At 52.4% G+C, this 10,631-nt stretch overlaps 2 protein-coding genes across 4 annotated transcripts; both read right to left on the reverse strand.

Moving 5' to 3' along the window:
- Window positions 1–493: 493 nt before the first annotated feature.
- Window positions 494–1,128, reverse strand: Pfn3 (profilin 3). Its single transcript, XM_048447778.3, has one exon. It carries the CDS (start codon window positions 966–968, stop codon window positions 555–557), a length of 414 nt encoding a protein of 137 aa, XP_048303735.1. The 5' UTR covers window positions 969–1,128; the 3' UTR covers window positions 494–554.
- A 2,073-nt stretch (window positions 1,129–3,201) lies between these two features.
- Window positions 3,202–10,236, reverse strand: F12 (coagulation factor XII). 3 transcript variants are annotated; one of them, XM_048447773.3, is made up of 14 exons: window positions 10,081–10,236; window positions 9,695–9,752; window positions 7,343–7,439; window positions 7,088–7,158; window positions 6,669–6,779; window positions 6,455–6,586; window positions 6,239–6,343; window positions 5,959–6,124; window positions 5,654–5,865; window positions 5,328–5,550; window positions 5,031–5,167; window positions 4,803–4,946; window positions 3,585–3,733; window positions 3,202–3,500 (listed from the first exon to the last, which is right to left on the reverse strand). In XM_048447773.3, exons 1-14 carry the CDS (start codon window positions 10,147–10,149, stop codon window positions 3,333–3,335), a joined length of 1,842 nt encoding a protein of 613 aa, XP_048303730.3. In that variant the 5' UTR covers window positions 10,150–10,236; the 3' UTR covers window positions 3,202–3,332. The 3 variants fall into 3 exon arrangements, with proteins under 3 accessions (XP_048303730.3, XP_048303729.3, XP_085555713.2); XM_048447772.3 differs by having other exon boundaries at window positions 9,991–10,186; XM_085699587.2 differs by having other exon boundaries at window positions 3,408–3,534; window positions 3,696–3,733; window positions 9,991–10,187.
- Between the last annotated feature and the right edge of the window lie 395 nt (window positions 10,237–10,631).

Consider the following 10,631-nt stretch of genomic DNA (forward strand, 5'->3'; position numbering starts at 1 on the left):
GATCACACACCAGGGGCTATAGGTAGATTCTTTGCAACACTGTCATTTTATACAAGAGACTTGAGCATTTGAAGATTTGAGTATCCACTGGTATCCTGGGGCCAATCTCCAATATACTGAGGGTCACTCAACTCCATCCTGAAACCCCACAGACCTTGGCTGCTGGTGTGTGCTAGGGAGGGAGGTGGGTGGGAATGATCTCATTCATTTTTATGCCTACATATGTGGAAAATTCCAAGAGAAAATGCTACTAAAGCCTGAGATAAAATTTGAGAGCCTGCTACCCCAGTATGCTTTCTCAGCTGTGGCATGTCTAGGGACCTGGGGAAGCACCATAACACCCAGACCAAAGGCATCTAGCACAAGAGGAATGGACAGGGCACAGGAGGCCTGGAAGCCCACCAGGATTATTTTGCTCTGCAAGAATCGCCCCATAAACTAGTTTCCTTGTTTGCACGTCCTCGCACATGCACCAAGAGGATAAACCCGCAGCTCTCCGTTCAAGGTTTATTCTGGTCCCACGACCACCATGGGTGGTGGCCTGGCGGTCCCACTTAGGAGCACTGCTCCCGCAGCCCACCAATCAGGTCGTGCACTGTCTTGTTAAGGATGCCTCCATGCACGCCTCGTCTGCCCATCAGCACCAGGAGTGCCCGTGGAGTGTGGCCCACGCAAATTGCACGCCCATCCAGCCCCTTGGTGCGTGCATCCAGTACACCGTCGCCGTCAGCCAGTAGGAAGTCACGGATAACGCAGCAGCGGCGGCCTGCCACGCTCAGACCGGTCTGCAGAAAGGTGTGCCGGTCTGGCCCGGTGAGCACACCCACCTCCTGCGGGGAGATGGCCGCCAGCAGACCCCCGGGTCGTGATGCCCACACACAGCGATTGTCCGAGTGGCCCACGATGGCTACATCGTCAATGCGCTGGTCCCGCAGCACTGCACTGATGTAGCCCTTCCAGTCACCCATCTCTGCTCAGAGTTCGCCCCTATTCCTTGCTCTTGCGCTAGAGGGGTTAACACGCAGCACCGAGAGCTAAGAACACCGGCTCTACTCGGTGAAGTTCGCAGGGCGGGGCTGTGACGTGGGGGCAAACGTCACAGAACATCTCTTTAGGTGGAGAATGTGAGGGCGGTGGAGTTGAGGGGGCAGTTCTAAAAGGAGCGTGTAGGAGGAAAGGGAAGGTGGGTGAGGGACTGGAGAGGTGGCGTTAAGAGCACTTACTGCTCTTCTGTTGACATACACAGACACAAATTAAGCTTAAAAAAAAAAAAAAAGGTGGGCGCGGTGGTGCCCATCTGTAATCCCAGGCTGAGGCAGACGAATCTCTGAGTTTAAAGTGACGATGGTCTACAAAGCAAGTTCCAGGACGGCTAGGACTACACAAAGAAACCCTGTCTCGAAAAAAAAAAAACTAACAAAGAGTAAAGGATTGGTGGAAGAACAGGATCTGTTTGTCTTTTATTCCCCCTGAGTGCTAGGATTAGAGACCTGCGCCGCCACCACCGCTCAACTAGAACTGTTTTTCACAAGACCAGTGTTCAAGTCACAGCACCGAGGTAAAGCAGCTCACTGCTGCCCCCTTCTGCTCTCCTTGCGCACCTGCACTCATAGCCACAGAACCACTCAAACACATTAACTAAAAATCTTAAAATTAGCTGATCCCAACACTCAGGAGGTAGAGGCAGGTGATTCTTTGTGAGTTTGAGGCCAGCCTGGTCTACAAGGCCAGTTGTAGGACAATCAGGGCAACACAGAGAAACCTTGTCTCAGAAAACCACACACATCTTGAAATTATAACTTCTTTAACTTTCAAAATAAATGGCTCAGAAGATAAGGGTGCTTTGCCCTGTAAGCCTGGTGGCTTAAGCTTCATCCCTGGAACCCACACAAAGGCAGAAGGAGAGCACAGACTCCACAGAGTTGTCCCCTGACTCCACACAGCACTGTAACACACTCAAACACATTGTACACACACAAACCACAATTTTTTCTTAATTTTAAAAAACCAGACATAGGGGCTGGTGAGATGGCTCAGCGGTTAAGAGCATTGCCTGCTCTTCCAAAGGTCCTGAGTTCAATTCCCAGCAACCACATGGTGGCTCACAACCATCTGAAATGAGGTCTGGTGCCCTCTTCTGGCCTGCAGGCAGACACACAGACAGATACTGTATACATAATAAATAAATATTTAAAATAAATAAATAAATAAATAAAAAGTCAGACATAGTGGCACACACTTAATCCCAGAACTCAGAAGGCAGAGGCAAGTGGATCTCTTTAAGTTCAAGGCTGGCCTTCTCTACATAGCAAGTCCCAGGCTAGCCAAGAGCTACATAGTAAGATACTATATCCAAAAATGAAGGGGGAAACAGGCCCCATATAAAAGAGATGGGTGTAAGGACTAGGACTGTAGCTCAGTCAGGTGAGTGACGTGGACAGAGTGCCTGCTGCTGATGCACCAAGTGTTGGGATTGACACACACACCCCCCCCAGCACCACACAAACCAGGTGAGATGGTGCAGGCCTGCCATCTCAGCACTGGGAAGACGTGTCTCCATAAACCAGCAAATAAACGACATCATTAAGAGCAAGAAAGGTGCTAGTCTGGACAGCCAGACCTATCATATAAGGGAACCCTCTAACCACACCCGAAGAGTCACAGAGTCCCCAAGGGCTTATGGATTGCTGGCTCCCACCCCGACTCTCACTTTAGCATGGAATGTTGCCTCAGACGTCCCTTGCCACCAGCTCGCACCACCATGCCAAGCTCAAAGTTCAAAAACTAAAACAAACAAACCCCAAAACACCCTTTTTTTTTTAAATGGTGGTGCTGGAATCTAAGACAGGACATCACACATGCTCAGCCACCGCTACCCACACCTCAAGCCCAATCTGGAACACTCCTAATGATGCTTTCCAGCTTTGACTGCATGTGGAATCACCTGCAGTTTTCAAACATATCGTTACTGCCTAGAGGGTCCAGTGAACTGATCTCAGGTGGGCTTGAACGCTGATTCCAGAATCTCCCCCAGGTGACCCAGAAGTATAGTCCAGGCTGAGAACCTGCTACTGTGTAAACAGAATTGGCTCAAAGTGAGGCCAAGGAAGCATGGTGACCTGGACAAGAGATCTTGCCCAGGCAGTGAGGGAAAGGGTGTACCTTTTTTCTCTCTTGGCGTTTCAAGAGGGAATTCTGGGGAACATTTTCAAAACACTTTATTGAATTTCTGTGCGCATGCTACCTGGGCACTATCTCTACTGTGTCCGTCATGCCATAGTCAACCCTCACACTCCAGGGGCACACAAACGGGAAGGACTGACCCTGCTTAGTTAGGAAACGGTGTGCTCCTGGATCCAAGCCAGGTAGTAAGCTACGTCCGTGTAGACTCCGGGCTTGTTGCGGTCACCACAGCCGGAGCCCCAGCTGATGACACCTCGCAGGGTGAGCCGTTGTTCCTCAGCCCCTTCTTCACATACTAGGGGACCCCCAGAGTCACCCTGGGTGGGGGACAAGCAGCTCATCGCTCTTGTTCTGTGGTGGACAGGTAGGGGTAAAGTACCAACCAGGACCCCAGGGCTGACCTGGCAGGCATCTGTGCCTCCCTCCAGGAAGCCAGCACAAAGCATTCCGGGCAGGATGGCGTCCCCATGCACGTCAGAGTTGGAGCAACGCTCCTGGGAGATGAAGGGTACCTGCGCCTCCTGCAGGAAGTCGGCGTATTCCTCCGCTCCTGCAAATGAGGACCTAAGCTTGCTGCGTGGGCTACCAGGCTGTTCCACACCTACCCTGACTTGGCTCCCTCACAGCAAGCCTGAGTGCTAGGGACCTGCCGGTAACAATTTCTCAGGCAAGGAAACTGAGGCCCACAGAGAAGCAGGGATTAGAATGAACAGGAAGACACCCCTTACCCTCTCCCACGCAATGTCTCAGAACCTGGCTCCCAAAATAGTTGTCCCCATTGCTCCAGCATGGGGACAAAGTCCTAGTTAAGCCTTTGTAACTTGGAGCCCAGAGAGAAGAGAAAGTTGGATTCTCTCTGTAATCCTGAGCTGGTTCACTTTTTTATCCACGTGACATCCGGGAACCTCAATGGAGAAGATGCCTTTTTAAGATTGGCCTTTGGAAATGTCTGTGGGGTCATTTTCGTGATTAATGATTGATGTAAGAGAGCCCAGCCCACTATGGGCAGTGACACCCCTGAAGAGGTGGGTCTGGGCTGTGTAAGAAAGGAAGTCGACCCAGCACTTGCCTTGGGAGGCAGAGGCAGGCGGATCTCTGTGAGTTCGAGGCCAGCCTGGTCTACAAGAGCTAGTTCCAGGACAGGCACCAAAGCTACAGAGAAATCTTGATTCAAACAAACAAACAAACAAACAACAAAAACAAAGCTAAGCAAGATGCTGAGAGCAAGACAGCAAGTTCCTTCCCGTTCTCTCTACCTCAGTTCCTGCCTTGGGCCCTCCTCCCCCTCCATGATGGACTGCATGCAGCCTTGTAAGTAACAAAGTCTTTCCTGCCTACGCTGATTTTGGCCCTGTTGTTTATCGTCACAAGAGAAAGCAAACTAGGACAAACCCAAAGGGATTTGGGAACCTCCACAGCGAATTCTAGGTTCTGGGAAAGTCGTGCTACAGAGACAAGGGCCCCTGCACGGTTTTTTGTTTGTTTTTGTTTTGTTTTGTTTTGTTTTTTCAAAACTGTCAGGTCAGTGAAACGAGTGCCCAGGTTCATCGGAGGCTACGCGAAAAGTGCGCACTCAGATAGCCAAAAATCTCCAGCCAGCTCCCAACCACTGTGCCTACCCTCGAACTGGTGACCCCAGCCGGCCACCTCGCAGAGCACTGTCTCCGAGGGTGGGGCCGCGCCGCTGGGCAAGCACACGGGCTGGACGTAGAACGACATGGTCGCGCAGCTGTTGTTTTCGGTTTCCTGCAGGCGCAGCAGAGCTACCACAAGAGGAAAGGGTTAGACGGCGATCTGGGGCCCCAAACCTCTCCATTTTTCTCTCTATTCCTTCAGGGTCACCCCACCCAAGTCGTGCTGGTAGGTGATGGAGGAGAAGCCCTCGTGAAGGTGGTAGGAGCGCACAGCCAGCGTCTGGCACTGCTCGCAGCTCCGGTTATGGCGATCTTGACCGAGCACCACCGTCAGCTCCTCGGGCGCTGGCCTGCGGTCGGGTGGGAGACAAAGTGCTCAGGCTGGCTACAGACGTTCTTGGGGCGTCCCTGCTTTCAACCCCCCAGGGGAGCTCGAAAAGTGCGGGGCGAGGGGAGAGTAGGGTGTAGGTACAGTAGAGCGGCCAAGGGGTCCCCGAGGGTGGCGCTTGCCGGTTCTGCAGACAGTGAGCCGCGGTCAGCACCCAGCAGGGGGCGATGAGGCTGCCGGCGCAGAAGTTGTCGCCCCAGTACAGTGCAGCGATGTACGGGTGAGACCCAGGCAGAGCCACTAGTCCGCCCACCACGCGGCTGAGCGGGGACAGTCGCTTGGGGAACCGCTGTCCGCAGCCCATCGAGCTGGTCCTGGTCAGAGGATTCTGACGCTCAGGCGAGGCTGTGGAAGGAAAGATTAGCTGAGGCCAGAGACACCCACGACAGGCTGCCTGGAATAAGCAGGGCCCACATTCTCTGGACTGGGACCCCCTCCTCTGCCTAACCATCTAGCGCGTGGGACAGAGATGGTGCCTGGGAAGTGGGCTGAGGCTTCTGCAGTGTGGAAGGTTGGGGCACTGGCAGGTCCTGATGCTCAGGGGGAACTCGAGGAGGTGCCTGGGTTGGGGTCTGGCACTGCTCCAGGTCGCAATATTCCCAGGTCAGCCTGTCGTCCCTCCAGACATAGCACCATGGGCGCATGTCATTATCCGGATTCCTGCAATCTCAAGAGGAACACTGTTAGAGTAAGGAGAGCCCCTAAGGGCCCTAAGGGGAAGCAAATTGACCTGCCCAGTCCCTTCCAACAAACCGGCAGAACGCATGGTGTCCTAGGCCCAGGCTTAGCTTTTGCTTCGCAGTCATGTTCCGGTAGGTGGCCTCCGAAGCCCACCGCTGACATGGCGCCCCCGATAAAGTGGTTCCAGCCTTGCCCCGGTAGCTGAGCCCTCTGTCTTCATAGCAAGTCGCCTTACTATCTAGGGAGAGAGGGGACTCCCTGCAATCAGGGGATGGCTCTGTTGGTGCCCTCTGGTTCACTTTTCCATTCTCCCTTACCTCCCCCAAGCCTTTTCCCATAGAGCCCCACTCACCTAAGTCACAAAAAGGTCCAGTGTAGCCGGCAGGACAATGGCACAGTTGGTGACCCTCCACCTGGAGGCAGGTGCCCCCACTGAGGCACATATTGGTGCTGCAGGCTGGGGGAAGGTGCACACTGTTCCAGACCTGGGTGTACCATGCCACCCAACCCCTACCAGGGGCTCCTGACTTTCTGCCCTCCTCCCCACAGTGGCTACACACTCACTTACCCTGACTGGCCAACGGTTTGCACTGGGCCCCAGGACCCTTGCATTGGCATCTGGCCACACCTGCTGGCCCCGTTCTAAACCATATCTCATTTTCGTGGAAGAACTGGAGAAGCTGAGGCTCGAAGCACTTCTCTGGGGGACAAAAAGAGGACAGTGGGACCATGCAAATTTCTAGGGTTCCAGAGACCACTCCTAGGCAGGCAGCTCCCCTTACCTCTTTGGCAATGCTTCCCAGTAAGGTGTTCTGGGCAGAGACAGTGGGGGCCATTGGGGGTGTTCACACACGTCCCTCCTTTGTGGCAGGGGTTATGTTTGCTGCAGTGGTCTGAGAGACAGACAGACACCGGAAGGAAGAACAGGGAGTCTGAGTGACTCATGAAGGGATGAACCCCCGACCTGAACCAGCTTGTCATAGGGCCATAGAACCCCAAGTTCCCGGTCCTTAAACTCATCTGTAAGATGGTGGTCTCTTTCCCCAGAATTCTCCCTCTGACCTTTGAAAGGATGCTGTAGGAGAAGGGAAGGGGCTGGGCCCAGAATCCCAAGTGTGTGGGGTCTGATGATACCTTGTAGGTGGATGGGAATAGGGCGAAGGGCAGGAGGCGGCCTTGAGCCATGGGTTGCATGCAGTACCTTTCACCTTCTTGGGTTCCAAGCAGTATCCCCACTGCTGGTCCTGGTCAAAGTTAGGAGTGATCGCACACCTGGGGAAACAAACGAGACTTCTCTGCTTTGCCTGAAGGCTGACTAGCAACACACACACACACACACACACACACACACACACACACACACCCTTTTGCCCAAACACAATGCTTAAGCAGATGACAGACAGGCAGAATCTGTTTTCTCTAGGCCCCTCCTCCAACCCCCATGAAAGATTTTTACCAGGACCGGCCCAGCCCGCCTTTGTGGATGCATCTGTGGTGCAGACGGCGATGGTACAGGAAGGGAAAGTGACAGAGGTTCCCATCGACGGTGAGAACTGTGGGAATAACACACCTCTGAGGCCTACCCTGGCTGGAGAGAGGAGAGTCCTCAAAAAGAGCACTCTGCATCCAAGACTGCACCCCGCTTAGAGAACGGTCTTCCAGAGTCAGACAGGTGGAGTAGATTTCTGCCTCCAACCCTCACAAGCTCTGTGCCTCAGGTCAAGTCTGAAACCCAAGAGCTTGTCACAAAGTTGCCACTTAATAAACATTTAGATCACTTATGGTTTTTTGACTCATTAGTAAAATGGCAACAGTAACAGGACCCCCAATCCTCATGGTTCGCTGGCTTTGTATGTACAAATCTGTCTGCCTTGTAAGAATTTCTTTGTAACCCCTAAACCAATATTTGTGATTCAGGTTGAGGGTATAGGTCAGCAGTAGTGTTTGCCTAACATGTGCATGATATCACAAGAAAAAACAAAAACCAAACAAACTACCAAAACCCTTGCAGTTTCAGTGGTCTTAATGAAACTGTATGCATCAGTAAAAAAATGTGCACACACATATACTCAGCTGAAGTTCAACGAGGCAGCATTCTGCCCTCTTTTAGCTCTTACCCTGAATATTCTTCCCAACATCCATGTAGCACGATATTTTCTCTCTCTCTCTCTCTCTCTCTCTCTCTCTCTCTCTCTCTGTTTTTTGAGACAGGGTTTCTCTGTGTAATAGTCCTGACTGTTCTGGAACTCACTCTGCAGACCAGGCTGGCCTCAAACACACAGAGATCTTCTTCCTACCTCTGCTTCCTGAGTGCTGGGATTAGGGGGATTAGGCGTGTGCCACCACTGCCCAGCAGCTTGTGTTTTGTTTTTTGAATGCGGTAGCTACCGTGCCCAGCCCAGTTTTGTTTCCTTCCTTTCTTTTTTTTAAAGTGCGCTAGGATTTTAGCTCAGCGGTCAAGCACTTGCCTAGCACCGATCCCCAGAACTTCAAGAGAGATGCCTTGTTTAGGCAAGCCGTAACCGTGCTATTGGCCAAGAGGTCAGCGCTGAGGAGCAACAACATGCACACTGAATAGGATGTCTTTGAACAGAATCACATATGAAACAAGGTTACATGTCAATGATGAAAATGTCTCAGTCAGAGGTCCACGGGAACCTAACAGAATTTGTGAATCTGATGTCCCTGTAGCTGTATAGAATATAATTAATCATAAAAAATAACTGTGTCGGAGGGATATGGGGAAGTTGGAAGGAGGAAAGGGAAAGGGGAAATAGGATTGTAATCTCAAAAAGAAGAGCTATCTACTCCAGAGGATGAGTAGCGGTGGCAGTGCTGGGACCACTGAGCCCAGGGCCTAGGACACAGTCAAACATTTGCTGCAAGTCTGTTTTTAGTGGCGTTGAGCAACAAGACGATAAAAGAGAAGGAGCCTAGACCTTTAGGGCAGGGGACCACTGTTCGGTCAGGTTGAAAGGGGCAGCAGCTGTTTGGTGTAGTGTGAGGTTGGAAGAGAAGGTTGGCGGCTCACACTGTGTTGGCCTCACCAGCTGTAGCTCACCAGGGTAGGGTTCCCTGTTCACAGCCCTAGGGCAGGGTTGGCAGGGGTACTCTTCACCTAAGTGGAATGTACTAAGAGTTAAGAACTTCTTATCATTTTGTGCTGCAGATGGAACCCAGGGCTTTGTTCATGCTGGGCAAGTGCCCTACAGGTGAGCTACAGCCCTAGGCTAAGTAAGAGCTAAGGCTTTAAAGGCATTTTCCTGCCTTTGGGTGGACTGCATCCAAGGATCAGCAACTCCTTTCTCCTTTGCAGCAACCCTGAGGGACTCATTACCTGTCTAGTTTTACAGACAGGAAATTCACAAGTGAGAAAGGGATGGTTTGCAGACAACCTGGGTGTTTGTGATCTGGGGTGAGTCTGAAGCCCTGATCTGGCTCCCATCACCCATGGAGGGTCTGAGCTCCATCAGTGATGACTGACCTCCTCCAGATGTGTTGAAAGGAAAAGTGGGGGATTACGGGGACACTAAGGAAGACTGATGAGCGTCCAGGTGTGATGGCACCCTTAGCAAACCGCTTCACACTGCCGAGCACCTGCCAGGCTCTAAGAGAGACATCCAGTACAGCCCAAGCCCTGCCCTCTGCGCACACAGCTTGCTATGGATCCATAGGCACTCAGGTCTTCTGAACAGCTCTGCTCAGGATCCCTCCTCTGTGTCAGAGGCCTGAGGCTGCATAGATCACATGGGCTAAAACACTCTCAACCCCACCAGATGTAGATTAGGAAGAAGAGCACATCACTTACCCACAGTGGGCTCGTCAGGGCCGTGCTTGAATTCCTTGGGTCCTTTCCATGGTGGAGCCTACAGAGGACAGCAGGCAGGAACATCAGAATTTCCTTGATCCTATGCTAGGCCCCAACCTCCTTCCACCTCCCCAAAGTACAGGATTTCCTCACAAGACTTGACCCTCCTCCCTCTTCCCATTGTCTCCCCTACAAATGTAGCCTGTGTTGTTATAACCCCCAGTGTGGACTGCTGTCTCCTTTGTCTGGGCCTGCTGGGCTGGCTGTGCTTTCCCCGACACAAGTCTCCCAGTCACCTGAACTAGCGGGTGATAGGCAGAGGCCAGAGCTGGGACAGGAACCCCTCGGTACCATCCTGGTCCAATCCTAGCGTCCACAGTCCTCACCGCAAGTGTCAAGTCCAGGCTCATCAGCAGGGACCCCAGGAGCCACAGAGCCCTCATGTTGTCGTCCATGGTCCCACTGCCTGCCCAGGAGGGCAGATCAATAGGTCTGGGCAAAGGTCACTGAAGCCTGAAAGGTGAAACTTGGACAAACTCCCTCCCGGGTCCGAGGGGCACAGGTTTTACGGAAAGCCTGGCAGAACCATGACGTGGCATCCTAGCAACTGGGGAGTTGGCTGAGGAGAAGGCTCCTATGCACAATCTTACAGTCTATCAGGAAGCATGCTGTTTCCTTCTGCTGTATAACCGATTACCACACGTTGAGCACCCTAAAACAATGTTCCTCTAAAACCACATTCACAGCTGCACAAACTCACAGGTAAACAGTTGGTGTTCTAGGTTGGAGTTGCCCAGACTGTCAAAAAACTGAAGTTCAGGCTGAGTTCTCACTCTGAAGGGGCATCCCCTCCCAAGTCCCTTCAGAGATCACCTCCATGTGGCCGCAGGATAGACGCCCCCACTTCTTTCTTGGCTGTCAACCACAGGCTACATGT

The sequence above is a fragment of the Myodes glareolus genome, chromosome 14 (assembly GCF_982192425.1).
Source record: "Myodes glareolus chromosome 14, mMyoGla1.1, whole genome shotgun sequence".
NCBI classification, from domain to species: domain Eukaryota; kingdom Metazoa; phylum Chordata; class Mammalia; order Rodentia; family Cricetidae; genus Myodes; species Myodes glareolus.